The sequence below is a fragment of the Lithobates pipiens genome, unplaced genomic scaffold (genome assembly GCF_037356315.1).
Source record: "Lithobates pipiens isolate NorthernLeopardFrog02 unplaced genomic scaffold, aLitPip1_a1.2 Scaffold_3, whole genome shotgun sequence".
Taxonomy (NCBI): Eukaryota; Metazoa; Chordata; class Amphibia; order Anura; family Ranidae; genus Lithobates; species Lithobates pipiens.
The window spans coordinates 124,938,261-124,961,623 of NW_027507790.1; the positions used below are offsets into that span (position 1 = coordinate 124,938,261).

General features: G+C 43.8%; 1 protein-coding gene across 3 annotated transcripts in view; it reads left to right on the forward strand.

Moving 5' to 3' along the window:
- The window catches only part of TRIM36 (tripartite motif containing 36), a 119,699-nt gene extending 97,488 nt beyond the window's left edge, over positions 1 to 22,211 (forward strand). For all 3 annotated transcript variants that reach the window (XM_077462257.1, XM_077462259.1, XM_077462256.1), the window contains 7 exons: positions 4,624 to 4,770; positions 6,558 to 6,653; positions 8,040 to 8,293; positions 9,787 to 9,908; positions 15,349 to 15,639; positions 20,495 to 20,792; positions 21,033 to 22,211. In XM_077462257.1, the coding sequence (XP_077318383.1) occupies positions 4,624 to 4,770; positions 6,558 to 6,653; positions 8,040 to 8,293; positions 9,787 to 9,908; positions 15,349 to 15,639; positions 20,495 to 20,792; positions 21,033 to 21,387 (1,563 nt within the window). In that variant the 3' untranslated portion in view covers positions 21,388 to 22,211. The remainder of the gene's footprint in view (positions 1 to 4,623; positions 4,771 to 6,557; positions 6,654 to 8,039; positions 8,294 to 9,786; positions 9,909 to 15,348; positions 15,640 to 20,494; positions 20,793 to 21,032) is intronic.
- The last annotated feature ends 1,152 nt before the right edge of the window (positions 22,212 to 23,363 follow it).

Here is a 23,363-nt window from a genome sequence, read left to right on the forward strand (position 1 = left end):
TGACATTGACTTAGTTCAGTTGGTTGTCTTCTCACTAGTTAAAGCAGGATTAGACATGCACGCTGTTTTATAACACTTGTGTGTTGGGTAGAGCTACTTGTGCAATAGAGCAACACATGCTGTCTGCTGCTGTAAATTCTGTCTCCTCTACTGCAGATGAATACTGCTAAGTTTAGAATCATTTCCGTTGGTGTCTTGAAATGAATGATGGTATAGTGGATCTGAACCATATATGGATTTCACAATGACTAGATGACCTATAGAGGAGGTGTAACATTAGATCACATCATAGCAGGCAAAATATGAAATGTATCAGTGGATAAAGTTAGGGGTGTGTGCGTAGTTTTTTTTTTTTTTTTTTTTTTTATATTGAACAGTACTAAAAGTGCTACGAAGTGTAAATTTTTTTTTTTTTTTTTTTTTTTTTTTTCTGTACAGTTATTGCCTTGTAGTCATATCTCCCAGATGTGGTTAGTTGTAGCACAGCCTATTGCTTTTCTAATCCTGATAGAAGGCTTTTAAAGGATAAGTTCACCTTTTGGGAACATGTTACATGTTTCCTCTTCTGCCTGCAGCATCTAACACATTCCCCTGCCTATAGTGACAGCGAGACGGCTGCGTCATTAATTCATAATTCTGTGACTGGGAGAACTACAAGTACTGGCAACCTTTTGCAGGTGTCGGCTTATAGTTCTCGATGAACTACCAGGGTGCTGTCGAGTGCTCTAGGTAGTTCATTGATGCTTTCGGTCAGTGTGTAATGGACTACTCGTACAAGCAGACAGCTTACACAGACCGTCTACAAGATGCCTGCATTGCACCTGCAATCTGATGATCATGGATGCAATGCTTGCTGTGTGTATATGTGTAAATATTAGGGCTGCAACTAACAATTGTTTTCATAATCGATTAGTTGGCCAATTGTTTGATCGGTTAATAACCTTAAAAAAAGTGGGTCAAATTGACGTTCATTTTCAACCAGTGACAGGAAAATTTGGAAATAGAAAACTTCTTTGGTCAAAAGAATTTTCAGACAGTGTATGTGGTTTTCGTTTCGCTGCTGTTTTTGGAAAGGGTCAGGGACTTTAAGCAAATAACCATGGTTTTTGGTTCAATAGACTTCAGTGGAGAAGCTGCAGAAAAGCATGTAGTGCGTTTTTTTTTTTTGCTGCAATTTTTAGTTTTTTAATCTCCCCCTACAAAAAAAGCATAAAATTAATTAAATGCAAAACACTCTGCAAACAGCACTGCAGAAAACCAATCACAAGCAAACTGGCTAGGTGTGAACCAGGCCTGAACGTCCTATATGTGGAAGAAGAGTGCTAAGATCAGATCTAATCTGTTTGCCTTTTTAATACAGGGAAGTGACTGTTCAGGTACAATGTATTTATACATCTGTTTCAGATTATTGTAACCTTCAATCCCAAAACCTTATTGTATTTAGATGGGCATCGTCTGTGGATGTAAAAATTTCCTGTAGGGCAAAGTTTATTTCACAAATCCAGATTGTCAATTTGAGGTGTGGCCCTCGCCCACTGTGTGGCTATTTTGTTTTCTGGCTGCAAAGAGTTTATTGTAAGAATCTGATAAATTTCGTCTAGATCTGGATTAGGAAATGGTCCTAGCAAGCATTGATTAGGATGGGGGGAAAGTGTTCTGGGGGGATTTAACAACCTGTGTTCAGAAACCTGCATAATGGGACAGGTCTATAACGAGTGATAGACGGTACCAGAATTATGTTGCACATAGGACGAGTGGTGCTTTGAGCATTTTTTTTTTTTTTTTTTTATCGGGCTAAGTAAAGTGAGATGGGAACAATGCGTGATCTACAACTGGTTAAGGCTATTGGACAACCTAAGTGATACTGCTTTGCAAGTGTCCAGAAAGGTTCATATGTTCCACCTTTTTGTTGCGTAAGGACTGTGATTGAATGCACTTTGCAAGAAGTTGCTACTAGGGCTGCAACTAACGATTATTTTCATAATCCAATACATGCATACATGCATGCATGCATGCATGCATGCATGCATACATGCATACATGCATACATGCATGCATACATACAATACATACATACATACATACATACATACATACATACATACATACATACATACATACATACATACATACATACATACATACATACATACATACATACATACATACACTCCCCTCTCACATGGTGTCACTGCCCCACCTCCTCTCAGTGCTTCCCCCCCCCCCCCCCCCCCTTCCGGTGTCTCGGGTTTTCTCACCCCTTCATGGTGACAGTGGCTCCTCCTTAGGGTGGTGTGGGGCAGAGTCTCAGTCCAGACCCGCCACACGGCCGACTTCTCCGAATTGAGCGAAGGGCACCCCGAAGCCGGGAGATGGATGTACGCATGTGCAGAGCACAACCTCCAATCACGGCAGCGCTGGAAAGCGGCCCGGCGAGGGCTTGCCACGCCTGTGCTCTGCGGCAGGTCTATCGGAAGGCTGCTGGCTAGAGGGGGGGAGGAGGAGCCGAAAGCGCAGACGCATTGCTGGCGGAATGCCAGCTGGGTGGAGAATGCAAGCAGGCGTAGATGCGTGCTCATGGACGTGGTGCATGTGTAGGACACGGGAGGATACACAGGATTCTAACGGACCGGCAGGGGGGAAGGTGCGGACTAGGGGTGCAACGGATCAAAAAACTCATGGATCGGATCAATTTTTCGGCTCAGCAAAAAATAACACTATCCCCGCCCCCCCACAGCCACATTGTTTAAGTAAAAGGTATAACACTATCTTCCCCCCCCCCCCCCAATAAAATGCAGCTTATTACAAGCATAAAAACATAGTCAGCATATCACTGATTTGCGCCAAGCTCACCACCGATCAAAGTTCCTCCAAACAGACCGCCGTGATGAGTCCCGGGATGCCTATTGGCGCAAATCGTCAGTGATATGCTATGTTTTTATGCTTGTAATAAGCTGCATTTTATTAGGGGGGGGGGGGGGGGGAGGGGGAGAGATAGTGTTGTACCTTTTTTTTTTTGTTGATTTAAAAAAAAAAAAAAAAAATGTGGCTGTGCCGAGCAAGTGGAAAGGCTTGGATAGGATTAGATAGTAACTAACTACTATCTAATAGTCATTAGGTTAGATTAGGTAATAAATGTAGTGGTACCTGCATAAAAGCAGTTTTTTGAATGAGGGCAGGCAAGGCATCCAGCATGACTCCTCCGGAATTCCTTCACTTGGGCTGACACAGGCTGAACAACACGCTGGGGGTGACGTCGGCTCGCCGCCGCCGGGTGTACCAAGATGGCCGCCAGCTCCGGAGCTAGGCCGAAGCCGTGGCCTTGCCTAAGGCCGCGGCCCGCTCCTCTGATCGCATGGTGTGGACCAACTAATCGATAATGAAAATCATTGACAACGATTTTCATTATCTATTATCGATAATATTGATCGCTTCAGCCCTAGTTACTACTGATCATGTCCATTTTTATTTTCATTACATGTTGACATTTGTGTGGAATGCTCGCATAGAACAGCTGGGGGAAATCAAAGCATTTTGTGATTGATTCTTCTTTCCTTTTTCTCTTCCCACTTTTCACAATGCGTCACCATGGCTTTGAAAAATAGCGTTTTTAGATCAACTCTAATATAATAATCCATTAAAATGCCGTGCATTATCTTGGTTGCTAGGACGTAAGCCGCCAGTGTATAAGCAACTTGTAACTAGATCTCCAAGTCCGCCTTTGAGATTGAGGGCAGTGAGCAGCTTCCATAGCTGCTAGACAGCCCAATGATGGGGAATATTGTCTAAGTTTCCCATCTGGTCCTTTTTAAGAAAGAAGGGGGGGGGGGGAGAGGGGAAAGTGTATTGTCTCAAATAATTGGTGGCCAGAATGATAGGATCCCTAGATAATTTGCTGGCCCACTTCCCTTGTGATGGACAACAGTGGGTGGATTCCATAGGTGGTGTTGGGCTGTCTAGTAGCTATGGAATCGCCTACTGTGATGTGTCACTTTGCCTATTGAAGAGACCCCTGGTTGACTCAAAGCATTGCATTTTGGTATCCGACATGCTCCACAAACGTCCAGAAGGCTGTCTTATTAAAAAGCTCTTGGTGTACTGGCAAAATATTCTGTCTGCTGTGGTGCCATGGACCTGTTCTTCAGCAGGCCATTAGGGGACTGCTGTGCGATGGAGAGATGCCTGTCTGTGTGACCCGTTCAGGTGCTCAGCAGGAAGCAAAGGTGAGTTGGCAATACTGAGGATGGAGTGTATGGTATGGATACTGTGGTCTCAGAGCTGGCCTCCACCATGCCTTCTGCAGAAAATTCATGTACCCGTTTCCAACATGTTTTCTCATGAATACCTGGGCTTACAAGTAGTGTGCATTACATGGAACTGGAAGTCTGCAGGGCAGGAACTTGAAAGTGGACTGGTGGCCAACGGTGTAGCAGACATAACTGAAAAGCAGTGAGAAGTGTCGTCACTCCCCCCTTTTTTTTTTCTCTCCACCCCCCTGGGGAGAAGCTGGGGTAACTTATTCTTTAAAACATCTAAAATTAGAACTTGAAATCCTGCTTTGAACATGTATACACAGATATCTGTAATGGTTTGGTAAATGAAATGTCTCCTTTTGTTTTGCAGGTGCTTATGTGTCCAGAACACGAGTCAGAAAAGGTGAACATGTACTGTGAGATCTGCAGGAGGCCGGTGTGTCACTTGTGTAAACTTGCAGGTTCACATGCTAACCACAGAGTGACAACAATGAGCAATGCCTACAAAACATTGAAGGTGAGCTTGTCTGCCTCTGGCATTAAAGAAGACTAAATACAGCCGCTCGGAGACTCCATTGTTATGAAAACCTTCTTTCATGTTTTTGAATTGCTAGTAAGAATGGAACCAGTACAAAGCCAAATCTATTTAAAGTTCTGAGTTGTCCCTCCTGCTTTTTTTTTTTTTTTTTTTTTTTTTTTATAAATGTTCCTTTTTGTTGGGGGGGTGGGGGGAGAGATACCTTAAGCAATGATGCTGCAAATTCCCCAGAGGTTATGTAGCTGATTGGATCTGTTGCAACAAACCGGGATTAGATGGTCAGTTTTAAAAGGAAAACAATGCAGCTCCTACAGAGCTATCCTTTTATCTCGCACAGAGCAGCAGCTATGGTGACCACTAGGTTTGTCTTCTGCTGGTCTGACTTCAGTTAAAGTAAACCTCTTTAGAGAAGTTGCGGAGCTCCTTTTTAAAAATACCAGTTGCTTGCCTGTTATGCACATCCATTGGCTTTAAGCCAATCCGGCGTTCTGGGGAAATGTCAGACGTCCTCATCTGTATACCAGGTCAGTGACTGAGATTATTAGAGAAAGCCAATCATGACTGCCAGGGAACTACCTCTTTTTAGAAGGAAGAGTTCAGCTTCTATATTTCCATCCTGACATGTTTAGTTTCATGTTACTGGATTGTAATGCATTAATGCAAGACTTAAATTATAGGATAGGAATAGAAATAGAAGTTTATAATCAAATATATTAGCCCTTTGGCTTTGAACTTTTATCTAAAGGATTGGTTTAAGACCATTATGTGATCAGAATTCCTTAACTGTTGCATTTGATCTGCAGCTATCTCCTCATCTGCATTTGACCTGCATCAAGCAGGTTTTGCATTGCCATGGACCTGAATGGGTACATAAAAACCATCGATTCATTAAGGCGAACAAGTCTGAACACACACCCTTAGGCTTTTACTATATACACTGCAGCGGTGTTCAAGAGGTGCAGTCTGATGCACAACAATGTTGGCTCAATGTGGCTTGATTTTTATTTTCTAATTGGTTCTAGAAAAAGTAGTTTGTGGTTAAGTGCTGTGGCTAGCATCGTGCTCTAAAAACCTATAGTTATATTGGTTAGGGACGCTGGCAACTATTTCTTGTTTTGGAGACACTTGCACGTTTTTTTTCTAATGGAGGTGACTGGTATCTAGGGTCAGGGATTGGTCATGCATCGTCTCATGATATGGTGGCCAGCTGGTGGTGGTTTTAGCATTCATCAATATATTTTTACCTATCTGGCTATTTTCAAATGTCTATTGCTGCCTTTTTTTAGTCTGTGGTCTAGACCAGTGTCTCCAAATTTTGTAAAGGGCTAGTTTACTGTACTTTAGGGGGGCTGGACTGTTCCCAGTGGGAGTAAACTACATCCAAACTTTGGTATTTAGGGGATAAATAGTTGGTGTCAGTGGGAAGATTAGTGCCCTATTTTTGTTGGCAGTGGGAGGAATTTTACCCCATCATTGGTGTCAGTGGACGGAATAGTGCGTCCTTTGTTGGTGTCAGTGGTGGGCTGGGTAAAGGCGAGTAAAGGGCCGAATCTGGCCCCAAGACTACAGTTTGGAGACCACTGATCTAGACTGTCATTTAAAGAGAACAATCGGGATAAAAATGAAGTGTGTTTTTTTTTTTGTTTTTGTTTTTGTCTTATGAAAGCATCAAAATCATGCATTAAAGTACCTTTTAAATCTTGTGTCTTCTTGTTTTGCTGTTTTGAGGCTTTTTATATATTTTTTTTCATCCTATGTCTTTATAGGAAAAACTTACAAAAGGTATCAGCTATCTTATCAGCAAAGAAAGCCAAGTTCAGACCCAAATTTCTGAACTGCAGATCCTGATAAAGCACACGAAGGTGAGTGGGTAGCTTGAAAATATCAATCATTGTTTTGACTCTGCCAAGGATATATCCCATGGCTGACCCTCTTAGGTTCCTGGGGTTGTATACAATACACCATGACAGGTCAAGGGTTAAACGTGCTACAGCTGTATATGCTTGCTTTAATTTTAAATGTCTGCACTCTAATGCTTTATTTTATTTTCATACATCGGGGTACACAGAGCCATAGTAGTTACTATGTGGGTTATAGGCCACCTTCAGGTGATGGACACTGGCACGCCCTAAATTAAAAAGTCCACTCCCTATATAACTGCTCCCACTGGTGGGATCACCTCCAGTTTTTTTTTTTTTTTTTTTTTTTCGCCAGTGTCTTAGGTGTTGGTCACGAGTAAAGATGTGCTGAGCTATACTGGAGCAATCCTTGCTGGGGCCAGCTATGCAGACAGATCCATTTAGAGTGTCTATGGCCGAATTGAATGGTACCCAGGCCTTGTATCTGAAGAAGCTAGGTTTTTGCCTGTGAATGCTCTCCTTTGGGAAGCTGGACCCTGGGATGCAGTACTTTTTGGTATTAAGGCCATAAAGTTTTTACTGCCAGGGTGCTATTGCAGGCCCAGGATGGTGGGTTTTCCTTTTTGGATTCCCAGCTCCTGAGGGTTTAACGGAGCCCACCATGAAGGGTGAAGATCGGGTCTGTTGGTTTACCACAGAAAACCCTGCGGTGGGAAAAGGTAAGTGGAGTTTTCTAAGAAATGTAAAAAAAATTTCTTATGAAATGTCTCCTTTAAATTAGTATGCTGCCATGCCTATGTGTCACCACTGGGTGTTATATTGAGTACTCATGTCTCCATGCTTCTCAGAGCCACGTTGTTTGGAAGCAGATGCTTCTCCGATAAGTCGGGGGGGGGGGGGATTGGGTTCTCTCTCCCCACAGGCTCCACCCCACCCCCATGCCGAAATTTCTTCCCCCCTCTTCTTTGGGGAAGTAAGCGCTGGCTTACGCACTCCCCGACAGCCCCTCAACCCCCCTCCCCATTTCTCCTTCCAGGGATCCCACAGGATCGAGAGCCCCCGCCACTCGCACAGGAAAAAGGCTTTTTGAAAGGGAGGGCCGTAGGTGATCTGGGGGGGGGGTTTAGCACGGTGTTGGTTTCCAGCGCAGGAGGGTTTGTTTCTAAATACCTCTGTGTGTATTTTTGTGTAACTACGAGCAAAAGTGGCATTTAAAGTTGGTGATACAGGTTTTTCCCTCTGACACATTTACTGCTGCATCAGTACTACTATTCAGCCTTGAGGACTTCAGGTTTCCAATCTGGGTTCTCCTTGGCCCCTAAAACACCCTAAACACAGAAATATATTATCAATTGAAATGAAAGTTTTACTATATTTTATTTTTTACAGAGCAATGGAGAACGAGCTATAGAGGAAGCAACGTACAACTTTGAAAAGCTATTTAATATTTTAGAAGAGAGGAAAACATTTGTGCTGAAATCTATACAGGATTGCCAGTCTACGCGACTAGAAAGGCTGCAGAACCAAATGGAAGAATACCAGGGTCTACTAGAGAATAACGGGCTTGTGGGCTATGCACAGGAAGTGTTAAAAGAAACTGACCACTCGTGTTTTGTTCAGACTGCAAAGCAGCTGTACACAAGGTACCAACATAAACCTTTTGTTAGCGTATAGCCAGGTTCCTGATGGGAATTTGCATTCCCATACAAGTGTATGTGAACGCAAAACTTGCTTGGAGGTCACCTAGTTAGTACATTTTTAATTATTTAAGAAGCCTTTCAAACTGATGCTCAACGCCAACCCAAGCCTTGTTGACACGGACCTTTAGGAACCTCCAGTCGTGGACTGATTTATTATTGAATACTAGACATTTTGAGATCTAATTTTCAAAAAAAAATTCAGAACACTAACTTTAATTTGACCATGCCCATATATTCTTGTGTATAAGCATTCTTAGAACATCTACAGGCAGACATCTAATGTCTGTCACCACAACTGTAGTTCAATGTTTACTTCCGTCAGCCCGATAACAGAAGGAGCTGGGGGTTAATGCAGAAGCCTATGCACTGTACCCATGACATACTGATTGCAATTGTCTGTAGCCTTAAAGCCTTAAAGTAGATGTCCAGTCAAATACTATTGAGCTTAAAAGGTATGGGAATACCCTTTTTTTTTTTTTTTTTGTTTTAAGCTGGATGCTGCATCTATCGCCTGGTGCCTCTAACACTGACACCGCTGATCGCTTGGTTCTCAAAGCTCTCTGCTCTGTCCTCCCTCACTCACTGGCATGCTGGGCTGTGGAGGGGTAGAAGCAGCAGGCTCAGGCTCTCAACGGCTCTCTGAGCCGGGTGCCAGTTCAGGGATGCGGGCAGTTTCCACCTTCATTGTTGCAATCTTGCCTGAGCTGGCTCTGTGACGCCAGCGGAATACAGGGCACAGGAGTGCAAAACTACCTGTGATCCACAAAAGTACAGCCAAATGAGCTTTGATTGGTTCTACTTTTACTTTTAAACCTGCTCCTACTCCCATTCTATGCCCTATTCTAACTACCCTTGTAAAGAAAAGATATTACTAATTACCTATTCTGAGGTTGGCTCCCAACACTCAGCTTCAGTGTAGAGGAGGGACAGCTTAGAACAGATGCCCCATAGTAAGCTTATGGATGACGACGCTGCATAGGCATTGCGGCTGTTGACAGCAATCTCAGCTCTTCACTGAAGCCAGCTGCTGGGATCATGTGACTGGACTGCCTTTAGAAAAGGTAAGTACACATCTCTTACTTTCCAGGGAAGTTTAAAATGGGTTTTAATATGGGGGTGGGAGCAGGTTTACTTTTAGATCAGGGATAAGGCGTTAGCGGACCTCCAGCTGTTGCAGAACTACAAGTCCCATGAGGCATAGCAAGACTTTGACAGCCGCAAGCATGACACCCAGAGGCAGAGGCATGATGGGGCTTGTAGTTTTGCAACAGCTGGAGGTCTGCTAATTGCATATCCCTGCTTTAGATGGTTTTTGACTGGACTTCTCCTTTTAGAGGCATAATAAGATTTTTGCATTTAAAGTGGTTGTTGGTTTTTTGTTTTCTACTTACTGTGTCATCTGAAGAACACTAAGTGTCTGTTTATTACCAACCAAGGATTCAGAAGGCATCAGAATCCCTGAAAACTTTTCACCCAGCTGCAGATTCCAGCTTTGAAGATTATTTTGTTGATGTTTCCAAGGAAGAAAATCTGCTAAGTGACTTGTCATTTAATAAAGGTACATTTTTTAATTGAGTTTTTCTAGGACTAAAATTAGAAATGTAAAATTATAGCGGGGTCAGTGACATTGCGTGCGGTATTTAATGTTGAGCTCTTGCCAAAAACAATATTGGGGCATTAGCTAGGCACTGATGACGTTATTTGTTTTCCACTTGTGATTGCTGCTCAGTTTTTGAAAACCATTTTTAGATTCATGCACCCCTTGACAGTGATGTAAGCAATGAAGTTCTGCTGCTGAAACTGGAGCAGTGCATCAGCTCCCCCACTGTCAATCTTGTATTCTTTTCAAAGAATAGAAGATATTCTGTGATTAGTATCGAAAGCCTCAGCCTTCCCTTAGGCGGGGTTCACTGGTACGACAAATGCTCTGACATTGGTAGCTCATGTCGCATGACGTGTGAAAAATCAATGTTTCTCTTATATTCAACGACCGACACAGCTCCTCTCTGTAACAAAATGGGTTGGGGGGGGGGGGGTTTATCCCCAGGCTACAATCCCCACACTCTGCCCTAGCAGCCTCTCCGTTTTATTTTGCCTAGTGAAGGAGATGGACCTAGGAACCCTGTGGGCCCATCAGTCCGTGGTGTGTGTTTTTTTTTTTTTTTTTTTTCTTTATGCAGAAGCTTTGCTTTTTGCGCAAGATGAATGATTCTGTGATCTTCTATCAACAGCCGGCTGGGCTGGTTCACTCATCCTATCGAGCATGTGCAGGTCGCAGCTACGGCTCGGCTCTAGAGGTGGTCGGTGAGCTTTGTGCTCTGGGGCATACATATGACCGGGCTACTGATGTCTGCGTCACAGTATGGCGAGGCCAGTAGCCTTCCCTGTACTGATCAGGAGTTGGTCTACAATGGAATGTCTCCCAGCTCTTCGGGACTGGTAAGTACAGCTCTCCCTGTCTCGGCAGGCTGGAGCAGCTGGGCATTCCCTGGGAGGGTGATTCGGGGGGGGTGGGGGCCCTCACCCCCTCTTTATCTCCCCTCCTCCTCCCCTGGTGGGGGGGGGCTGTGCATGGGTACTGAGCTGTGTGTGCCCCTGGGTTCTGGCTGGCTGGTGGTGTCTGGATCTTGTGTGCTTAACTCCCGGGAGGTGCCTGTGAGGTTTTCCTGTGTCGGTGCAGCGCTGTGTCTCTGCCACATGTTTGTTTTGGTCTCTCATGGTGCTGGCTGGCAGCCATTTTCAGTGTGGGCAAGGGCAGCATGCTTCTGGGCTTCAAGCGGCAATTTTCACGGTGCTTCCCTATTCAGGACACTGGAGGGCATTTTCTAGAAGCCGGACCACATTTTTGTGCTCTAGCAGCAGTTCCATGTGCCCTCAGCTTCCTGTTTCGTCATTACTGAGCACTGGACAGCCTTCTATGTAGTCTGGGCGAGTTTTTCTTTCACTGATCGTTCTGATGGACTGCCACCGACAGTTTTGGTTCCTCTGCATTTGGGAGCACGAGGGGTCTACAGGCACTGCTCTAAAAAGCGCGGAACTCCTCAGGGCGGTGAGTCCAGTGGGTTAGAACCCCTCAGTCAGCGGCAGCAAGGAGGGTGGGACTGTCACTGTCTTAAGTCCCCCTCGAGTGGCAGACAGGGTAGGGTCAGCATGGCTTCAGAAACTGGTGTTTCTTCCCCTGAAATCCAGGCAATTGCAACCGGGTCACCTGTGGATGGCGCAGTCCCCATGGACTCCCTGACGGCGGTCTTCAATTCGTTCATTGCCAAGATGGAGGCGGTGGGGGGAAGGAGGGGGGAAGAAAGATGCTAAAAAGTGGGGCCCCCCCTGTCCTCTGGGGAGAGCTCTGACGCAGACTCTGGTCCTGCTGAGGACTGTGACCCCTCCTCTGTCTTATCAGATGACGCTGACCAGGACAGTGAGGATGAGTCAGAGTCCGTGCCCGACAAAGCGCTTATTGGAGCACTTATCACAGCTGTTCGTGATACCCTGAAGATTCAGGATCCAGCGGATCCCTCTGCTGATGTACCTGTCCCTTTTTGGGTCCCGCAAGCCAGTACGTTCACCTAAGGTGTTCCCGTATCTGATTTATTTTGACAAGTTCATTTCCAAGGAATGGGGTAGCCCGCAACGGACCTTTTCGGTCCCCAAATACATGGCGGTGCATTACCCCTTTGAGGAAATGATCGGCTCCTCCGGTCGTGGACCCCCCAGTATTCAGGTTAAATAAAGTAACCATGATCCCGGTTGAGGGGACTCCTGCATTCAAGGATCCCACGGACAGGAAGGCAGAGGTGGTGGCTCGTTCCTTGTTTACAGTTGTGGGGTCAGCCATACGACCTGTACTGGCATCCGCACTTGTGTCGCAGACACTGACTGAGTGGGCAAACATTTTTGCTGCGAATTGGGAGAGCAACAGGCTCCCCCTGTCTGCGTGGAACTAGCAGACCAACTAGTGCAAGGCCTTAAGTACATCTGATGTGGCCCTGGATACTGTCCCCCTGTTATCCAGGGCCTCAGTGTCAGCTGTGGTGCTGAGGCGCCTAATTTGGCTAAAATGCTGGTCGGCTGACCAGGCATCCTAAAAAGCCTTGACGGATCTTTCTTTCCTTGGCGACCGGCTCTTTGGAGCCTCATTAGATGACCTTATTAAAAATGCCACAGATGGTAAGAGTACACTACTCCCACAGGCCAGGAAAGCTAAGGAGCCAGGCCATAGGCCGGAGCTTCGACAAAACGTCCCCAGCCCGACAGGACACCCACAGACGGTCAAAAACGTTTGCAGCCCGGTGGTCCTCCCGGTTATCCGACCAATGGGTCTGCGATCTGATTTCCACAGACTACAAGATAGTTTCTGTTGGCCATCAAACAGATTCTTCCTCTACAACATACCCGTATCCCCGGTTTGCCAGGAGGCCCTGTTGGGGGCGGTAAGGGATTTGCTGAATCGTGGGGTGATTGTACCGGTTCCGGACTCGGATGCTTCCAGGGATTCTACTCAAATCTGTTTGTGGTTCCCAATAAGGAAGGGGTACGTCCAGTCTTTGACTTAAAAGCCCTCAATCACTTTGTGAAAGTGCAGAGGTTCAGGATTGAATCCGTTCGGTCAGTAGTCGCTGCGCTCCATCAAGGGGACTCCCTGGCATCCTTTGACATCCAGGATGCATAACTGCACATACCCATATGCCTGCGGCATCAAAAGTTTCTGCGTTTTGCAGTCGGAAGCCCATTACCAATTTGTGGCTCTTCCCTTTGGTCTGGCATCAGCCCCCCCGAGTCTTTACCAAGGTACTGGCTTCCGCCTCAGAATTGGAGGAGGATGTGGCGATCACCATGCAGACCCTGCAAGAATTTGGGTGGCTGTTGAACCTCAAGGTCAGTGCTTGTGCTGACCCAGCATCTGGAGTACCTAGGTTTGCTGTTGAGCACAAATCTTCTTGAAGATATACCATCGTACCTGGAAGGCTTACATCTCCATGCGAGGAGAAAGGATGGCATCCGCGCTCCTTTTCCATATCCAGGATCCTGCTGTTTCTCCAGCAAGAGTTGACCAGAGATTGGCATTAAGCACCATCAAAGGGCAAATATCAGCCTTAGCTGTCTTCCCCCCCACCCCTGGCATTTCATGCCTTAGTGAGTACCTTCGTCCAGGGGGGTACGACACGTAGTCCCTCCGGTGCATCCACTGTTACCCCCCCTGGGATTTGAACCTGGTGTTGTCGACGCTTCAAGCACCGCCGTTTGAAAATATCAGGGAGATTCCCTCGTTGACTTTCCCAGAAAGTGGTCTTCCTAGTGGCCATCACATCGGCCAGGAGGTTTTCGGAACTGGCGGCCTTGTCCTGCAAGTCTCCCTATCTGGTTATCCATAGGGATAAGGTGGTGTTGTGTCCGCAACCGTCTCTTCTACCGAAAGTGGTCTCGGCTTTTCATATCAATGAGGACATTGTATTACCTTCTCTGTGTCCTAAGCCGAAGCACCCTAAGGAGATGGCCCTTCACACTCCGGACGTGGTTAGGGCTCTGAAGGTGTATTTGTCTGCCACGGCTCCCTTTTGGAAGTCGGACTCACTGTTTCGGTGGCTGGTCCAAAGAAAGGCATTGTCGACCACCATATCCAGGTGGATCAGACAGATTGTAGTACAAGCCTACGCATTGAAGGGGCAGGTGCCCCCCCTTTTCGGTCACGGCCCACTCCACGAGGGCAATCGGAACATCTTCGGCCTCCCGACACCAAGCGGCGGTCGCTCAGCTGCGTAAGGCGGCGACCTGGTCGTCCGTCCACACATTTACAAAGTTCTACACGGTAGATGCCGGTTTTGCAGGAGGCTGTATAGTTGCAATTTGTTTTTCCTTTGGTAAAAACGCAGTACCTTTTTTAAGTTGATGCACTGTTGCATTAGTTGCTGCAGTTTTTGGTGCGGTTTGAGGGTAGTGCTTCTCCATTGAGGAGCACCCTGTTTGTGGTGGTCTTTCCACACGCTGTAGTTTTTTGTGGGTAGTTTGTTCTAGCTCCCACATGCCATGGTGGATGAGAATTTTTTTTTTTTTTTTTTTTTATGCTGTTTTCCCACCCCTCGTTTTGGCACTGCTTGGGGACGTCCCAATGGTTTAAAGAGAGGAGCTGTCAGTCGGTGAATATAAGAGAAAATAGGATTTTTTTTTTTTTTTTTTTTGGCCGTAAAATTCTTTTCTCTGTAATTCACCGACTGACACAGCACCCACCCCTCCATTTTTCTTTGTTATACTGCTTGTACTGAGGCTGCAGTGGCATGCTGAGGGGGTGTTACCTAAGACTGCCCCCTGGGTGGAACTAGAAAGTTCTAGTTTTATTATCACATGTTAACATGTAATGCCTAGTCCTCTCCTGAAGGTGGCAGAACAACCCAATGGTCTAAAGAGAAGCTGTGTCGGTGAATTACAGAGAGAAGGATTTTACAGTGAATACAAAAATAATCCTATTTGGGGAATGGGTATAAAAATTCAGCCAACGGTAACATCAAGAAATATGTCAGTGCTGTGATTATCGCTGTGTCAGAATGGTTGTAAGCCCTCACATACCCAGTGAAGTGACTGGCCTCAGGTGATAGAGATGAAACAATCCTCCTGAATAGGTTGTACCTGTTTTTTATCTCTGCAGTTTTCTCACTACATCTGTTCAAAGTGCAGAATATTTAAAGATTTTCTGAGCTGTCAGAAAAAGGGGGTGGGGTGCTAAAGTTACTCTGTAGTGAGGAGTGCTCTGAGAGCTGATTGTAGGAAAGACACATCCCCCTTCACACTGCACACAGGAACAGAATTGAGGCTATCAATCAGCTGGATGTCCTTCCCATGTCCCCTTTTTACTCTTGGTGTCAGGAAAAACTTGTCAAAAGTGATTTATGCTGATGGCAGAGGAATGAAATACACACTTTAAAGGCATATGCTTTGTTCATATTTCATGTCTGAGGTTTACACCCACTTTAACGCTGAAGTAAATTATGTTTTTCTCTCCTTAGCTCTGGAGATGCCTGAAATTAATGAAAAAGAAAGTAAGATCTACAACGGTGCTAAAATTTGTTGGAGCAGGCCTAATGACTCAGGTCTTGCAGACAGTTATGTTCTTGAATACAGAAAGCTTGACAAAAACGAAGATCCAATGTGGAATGAAGTGGAAACAACCAATACCAACAAAGTCCTCTCTGATCTGGATCTGAACAGTTCCTACTGTTTTAGAGTGCAGGGACTCAAAGGGTCTGTGTGTAGTCCCCGCAGCAAGGAGGTTGTGCTAAGGACGCCTCCTGCACCAGGTAAACTGCGCTTCTTTATATCTACCAAGAGCTGAAATGCAGTTCATTCAGTAGAATGGAAAATGTATTGACCCAAGCATTTTGGGCCCGTTCACACCGTTATGTTGCATTAACTTGTGTTACTTGCTATGGTGAGCTGTGCTATTAACTTTTAATGGCATCCCAACACCTGTGTAACATGCATTGTGATGTGCTAACATAAATGCAGCAGGTTTTAGATCCATTGTGGTGAGTGTGGCAGTTTTGGCCATGAATGCGGATTTTAACATAAGGCAAATTAAATTCACATTAAATTCACCACAAAATACCTTTGGTCTGAATGGGCCCCAGTGAAATTTAAAGTGAAACTTAATGATATTCCTGCTCAAAAATAATCCATACACATCCACTAAAAGTGGTTTGAAAAGCAGAAGGTTTTTTACCCTTATTGTATTCTATGCATTAAGACCCTTGGCTGTCTGGGACTCTCCTTTATTGGCTGAGACAGCAGCAGGCACCATTTGGCTATAGCTGCTTTCAGTCAGTGAGCCAATGAGGAGAGAGGGGACAGGGCCAGGCCACGACTGAGTGTCTGAATGGACACGCAGGGCTGCAGCCCGGCTCGGTTGCCCCCATAGCAAGCTGCTATGGGGGCACACTGGTGAGACTCTCGACAAGAGGGGGATCTGGGGGGGTTGTGTTTTAAAAAACAAAAACAAAAAATAAAAACTTTTAATATCACTAAAATGGACCTGGAATCCATTTTTCATTAAATCTTCTTCTTTTTTTTTTTTTTTTTTTTTTTTTTGTGTGTTCTCCTTTTTAAAATCCTTTTGAGCTCCTGAACCTCCATCTTCCCTCCTCACTTCAATTTGTTTGGAATGAGCATTGTACATTTCAGGGCATGTGCACTGATCTATGCGCTCACCACATATCCTATAGTCCTTATGTTTTGGAATTATATATGAAGCAGTTGGCCATACTGGCATTCTTTTTTTTTTTTTTATTCTCCAATTCCACCTTGCTGGGAAAAATTGGTGTATGGATCTTTTTTTTTTTTTTTTTTTTTAATTTCTTTTGTCTTTTTTTTTTTTTTTTCTTTCTTTCTTCCCAGTGGAGGGGTCGTATAGTGTTTGTCAAGGCTGGAGTTAAGTGTCATATTAGTCGCCTAACCACACCACCAGTACAGAGAGGTACAGTGCCATGTAACCGAGGCAATCAGTCGAAATGGTGGAGGTACATAAAAAGCCTGTAGCAGAATTGGTTCCCCATAAATAGATGCATGCAAAAACACATACCTGCCTAATGGGTTAGGCTCAAATTGGGGGGACTTTGCTAGGAGGATAGAAACTCCTTGAGTTGGTGGTGTATACGAAATATGCCCATCCTATCCAAGGGCGTTTTTAAGAGCTAGCTTTAATCTGCCTTCAATGTGTTTCCTACCAGTACTATAATATCAGCTTGTTTAAGGAAAGAATATAGCCATCCTTTTTAATTTTGTTGTTCATGCCCTGGACATTCCAGGTAAGGTTAAGTTGTGAGGATTATATCAAAAGTTGAGCAACAGTGTCCTCTAGTGGCGGTTTTTATGTGAGCATCAATAACACTCCATTCAAGTGCAGTTCAATGAGGCTAAAGTTTAGATGTAAAGCAGGATGCTTTCTCCTCCCCTCCTCCTCACATATTAAGTCATGATGGATAGCATGGCATCACAGGCATGTTTCCTAGGGGGAGGCTGGGGCAAGTGTAGATTCAGCAGTGTAGTGTCAAAGAAAAGGGCTATAAAGAGGCTGTACTCCCCTATGCTCTGGATCCAAAGAGGCATTCAGTGAGTAATGGGTCATGAAGGGAATGTTTATAGGGGTACTTGGCTGTGAGCATCCCGCTCTTCAAGCCAGGTGATGGCTGCATCCGGATCCTCAAAGTATACTGTCGCCTCCTTCCACACTCGGGCGTGCTGGAAAGAGCTTTGCATATTTAATGTGTTTGATGTGGAGTCGCCTCTTGGCTTCTGTAAAATGTTTGCAGTCGTCACAGATTTTTCTGCTGACATTCAGCGCAGGCGCAATCATTTTAATGCCAAATGGGATATTCCCCTTCACTCTACTTAGACGCAGGATGATGTCTTTGTAGTTGAGGAGTTTTTTTTTGCTATAAACATGCAGGGTGGTGCTGCAACTGGTGGTCTCCTAGACATACGGTGGGCTCTTTCTACAATGAATGTATGGAAAAATGCCTCCTTACTGTATGTGTTGCTCAGCAGCTGCTCCAGAAATGCGGGTGAGTCCGGTCCCTCTACCCCTTCTGGCAGCTCGATAAAGTGCAAGTTGCAGAAGCAGGATGAAATGGAGAACAGGCTGCACTGGTGTAATAGTTGATTGGACTTGTAGTTGCATGCTGTCAGGTGTTTTGTAGTGGGGGAGGGAGCCCTCTACATTGCTCATGTAGTTCTGTGTCAGTGACTCTATTCCTCGAAGTACGTGTGCTTGTACTCTGTCTTAAAGTGGTTTCGGGACAACCCTAGTAATTATACAAAAGGCAATAAAGCTAGAAAGTTATTCACACCCATATAAACCTCTACATTTTCTTTTGACACTCTATCTCAACACAAACGTAAAGTTGTACTTGTTTAAATACTACTTAGGCGTGTCGTCTTTAAATTCTATAAAATGTAGGTGTTCTCTATAGTGTGTGGCTGTGCATCATCTCACTGTCGCATAGGTTTATAGTACATTGCCTTGACTCTTGGAGAGCAGCCTGCATTGATCCCAGATAATTATTAGCATATGAAGCTATGTAAATGGCAGGGTGGATTCGGGAGGAAATTAATTTGCTTGTCAAACAAATTAGATGACTGCTCATAAGCTGGTTTTGATGGAAACTTGCTACAATTATACATAAAAAAAAACACCAACACGTTTTAAATTTAAATATATTCACGTGTTTGTAAAGAAAATTATATTTGTGCATACTCTACGTCGGTGGTCTCCAAACTTTTTAAACAAAGGGCCAGTTTGTTGTCTCTCAGACTTTAGGAGGGCCGGATTGTGGCCAGCAGGAGTAGAAATTGTCCTGGCATCAGTGGGAGTAAACCTCTCCACATTTGGTGTTTGGGGGGGGGGGGAGAAGAGTAGTGCCCCATTGTTTGTGTCCTAGGGAAGAGTAGTGCCCTCATTTTGTCGGTGGGAGAAATGGTGCTTCATTTTTGGTGTCTGATGGCAGAATAGGGTCTCCTATCAGGAGGAATAGTGCTCCAAGGGCCCAGCGTAAAGGCAAGCAAAGGGCCTCATCTGGCCCCCAGGCCGCAGTTTGGAGACCACTGCTACGCTATATACTTGAGGTTTTGTTTATGTAAAATTTGCTTTACAACCTTATTACTGTGCCAGTTGCCATGATGGGCAGAATGGGGCAACAAAATTAACTTTTTTTTGGTCAATAGCAAAACCTATGTAGAAAATACCATCTCCTCTCTACCATCATTTTAAGTATGTTATTTCAATAGAAACGTGTTTTTTGTGGGGGTGTTTTTTTATTTTATTTATTTTTTAATCCAGTTTTAATACCAGCATCGCCCTTGGCCCTTTCTGCTGGGCAATCATGGCACCCCTTGCTGGATTCATCATAGGAATGTACTTAAAGCGGTTGTATATCTGCCTTACAGGTTTTTTTTTTCCCAGGCAAAGGCATAATGAGCTAGTTTGCAGCGCATACTAGCTCATTATGAAATGCTTACCTTAGATCGAGGCCCCGGCATCTGATCCCGGTCCACGCCGAGGGAGCTGACATTTTGCCCTCAGCAATTCTTCTGGGTTCACAGCTCCGGCGCTGTTGATTTGGCAGGTGCCGCGATTACTTATTTTTCCTGGCAAGGTCTGGCAGCGTCTGCCGGACCTTCAACCAGGCCATCACAGCACATGCGCTACTGACGTGATCTTTCTGCATGCAAAGTGAAGATCTCCTCAACCGTACAGTTTTTTTAGGTCATTTTACCTACAGGGTATGCCTTATTATAGGCCAGTGATGGAGAACCTTGGCACCCCAGATGTTTTGGAACTACATTTCCCATGATGCTTATGCCCTCTGCAGTGTAGCTGAGCATCATGGGAAATGTAGTTCCAAAACATCTGGGGTGCCAAGGTTCACCATCACTGCTATAGGCTTACCTGTAGGTAAAAATTAAAACAAAGGGTATACAACCACTTTAAGTGTTACGAAACCCAAACCAATATTGTAATATTGCAGCTTACAAGTCCTTCGATGGTGGCTGCATTCGTTTTTTTTTCCTTTAAGACACCCCCCCCCCCCCCCTTTTCTGTTCATCTGGTCATTTGGCCAGTAACGCCTCGTTAGTGCCTCCACCCTGGATGGGGAAGCACAGGGGCACCTTTGGACATCCGCATTGTCTGAGGAAGGGAGTGTTGGATGTACTTACAGATTTAGCTACACTAACAAATTGAAGCCAAACTTCTGCTCACACTTTGTGATCGGTTACAGCAAACTTTTTTTTTTTTTTTGGGATAAAGGTTTTATATTGATGCTGATCAATGTAAGCACCTCTGTCAGTGGTAAATAGTTTGTCCCAACCCTCTAATTCCACATCGGCAAGACAGCTTATGTTTAAAATCAGACTTGCTGTCAGGAGCACCAGATGAAAATAAGAGACCCAATGCAGCTATCGCATCTAAGAATTGGTAAGCTGCAAAATTGTTGCTTTTTCGTTTTAAAATACCGCTTTAACCTGACGAAATTGATCTCTCAAAAGCTTACTTATAATTTTGGTACAAAAGCACATAGGACGTTACTTTTTTTGGACCTTAGATTTTAATGTGAATTTTATTTGGCTTACTCCGTTTTCCATTTCTCATTTTTATTGCAGTGTTTAGTTTCTTTTTTGATGACAAGTGTGGGTACAACAAAGAACATCTCCAGTTAAATGACAGAAGGGACACCGTGGAAAGCATAGCCGGCCTTCCCCTGCTACTTGGAGCAGAGCGAGTACAAGTGGGCTGCTATATGTGCCTGGATTATATCATTGCTGATGTTGGCATATCTAAAGGGAAGTACTTCTGGGCCTTCTCTGTAGAGCCTTATTCATACATGGTAAAAGTTGGAGTTGCATCGGACATCAAATTGCAAGAATGGCTGCACAATCCTCGTGACATCAGTAGCCCAAGGTAGTGTATACTAAGCTTCAATTTTCATTAGCTTAAAGTTTTAATAGCTAGTTTTCTGCTTCATAGTAGATGTGATTCGGGTGCTTTGAAACCTTAGTTTAGCTAAAGTGTCTGAATTTTATGGGCTGCACCACTATTTAAAGGTTTTTTGATTGTCTTGTTTTTGAAAAAGTGTCTCGTGTGATTTGCGTTTTTCAGATTTGTATTCTAGATTTCCAGTGCTAACATGCGCTTTTACAGGTATGATCAAGACAGCGGCCATGACAGCGGCAGTGAAGATGTTGCCTTTGATGCATCTCAACCATTTACCTTGGCAACTATAGGAATGAAGAAGTTTGTTATCCCAAAGGCCTCTAATGTTTCAACAGCGTATAATGAACGCACCATTCCCCTTCCTAACCGAATTGGAGTTTGTTTGGACTATGATAAAGGAAAAGTTGGCTTTTATGACGCAGACACTATGGAATGCCTTTATGAGAGGAACGTTGACTGCATCGGAACAATGTATCCTGCTTTTGCCTTGATGGGAGGTGGAGTAATTCGTTTGGATGAAGTCATCCCTGTGAAGCAATTGGACTATTCTCAAGAAATGTAGTATAGGAAATATTAAAAATGATCAGATGCCTTTTTGAATGTCCATGTTTTGTTTGCACTGGTCTGTTTATTTTAAATGTAGTTCCACCATTTGACTCCTGCCTGGTGACCGGTAGTCTTTTGGCCAGGATTGCGTGTTTGTCTAGGCTTTCAAAACAACCGACTGAAAAGGGCTATTGTAAAACTTTTAGATTTACAGTGAAATGTCAGCTTGTTTTAACTTTGGACATCACATTCATCTTTTTGAATTGTCATGAATATCCTTTTAATAGAATTCATCATATTTAAGAGATTTTTATTTGTAATCGGTAAAATGTAAGTTCTGCTAATTCACAGTGCTCACCATACACCGCATTAATTTAGCAGAAACTTGCAGGGTAATTGGTTTTAAAGCAAACCTAATGTCTCCTCGATGCTCCCCCCCCCCCCCCTCCCTCCATGATGCCCTAAGCCTTCATTTACTCTTGGCCCACCACTCCTGGCTCTGTTGGGCTGTAGGTGTTAGATTAGAGGTGCTGTTGTAAGTGTGTTTTGGCAGGTCTGCAGTTTGGTTGACTGTGGCTTGAGGTTCACTTCCAGCATCTTCAGTTTAGCTACATCTGGATTGGTGGTTGAGGTAGGTAAACTTTTTACAGCCATATTAACAAATTAGGACAGCGTGGTGGGACGGATGGGTGTTGACACGTGAAATAAATGCAAGATTTTAAGCCCTCTTTACATCTATTCACTAAGGAAGAGTATAAGGTGAAATAAATATGTATGTATATTTATTTGTTTGTCACTTGTTTCTAGTTCACTTCTCTTTTTTTTTTTTTTTTTTTTTTTTTTTTTTTATGCTGTTCTCCCTCAAACACACTGTCTTTGTTTTTTGTTTTTTTATGTTTTTTTATGTTGTGTGATCAACCTTTCAGCCTTAGCAGTAGTACAATGTAACCAAAAACACTGGGCACAAAAATGTTACACAATAGGTGAAGGTACATGAAATAGGTTTACGTATTTTTGAGGAAAACTGTAGTACTGTATGAATTGATGGGAGTTTTGTGATTGTAACTACAGAATGTAAAGGGTGTTGTGGGAACCGTTAAATTTTATTTTGGGAATAAGTACCAAACGTCTCCTAGGCCTCTACTACCCATGATGCCTCTGTCTTGGAAAGGAAGCTCTGCTGGTAGCAACTAATCTGCTTTCAGGTCCTAGCATACATTGACAAATGACAACTGGAAATTTAGTTATGGGCAACCCTTTCCCTTTATGGCGTAATCCGGCCAGTAGTAACACTACATTCCTGAAGTAAAATCTTATGTTTTTTTTTTTTTTTTTTTTTTTTTTTAACATGCTAGCTTAGATGTAGGCCCAATTAAAAATGACACTAAATGTTTCATTCACACTTTCACTTTACAAAACATATTTGTAATGTGTTTTGTGGCACTGATTCACTCACAACGTTACACTGCTTTTTAGTGACTTGTTTTTTCATATATATAGGTTTATGGGTAATTGTAATTTATAAATTTGCTTTATTGTAAGCTGAGCTGTGAAGGATGTAGACACATGAAATTCAGTTTGTTCAGATAGTGTGATGTCTATACAGAACAGACTTTGCACATGGTATGACTTTTTATGCATTACAACTGAGGTGATGTAGCTGTGATCCTTGGTTTTTTGGCACTTTATAGCATAGACTGCTGCGTACTATGCAACGTTATAATAATGTACAATTACGCTGCTAAACTGTAACTAATGGGTACTACTGTTATGAAATATACATTATGCAAATCTTGAATCTCTTAAGTATTTTACTGTTAAGGCATTTCAGAGTAAAAATACTAAGTGTTGGTGTGTTTTTATTGTATAAAGTAATAAAATTTCATTTTATAAAGTGTATTTGTTTCTTTAATTACAGCACTTTTTTATTTTCTTTCCATAAGGAATATCAATATCTGCCATATATTTGCCTGTTTCTGAATGTGAGGTGTT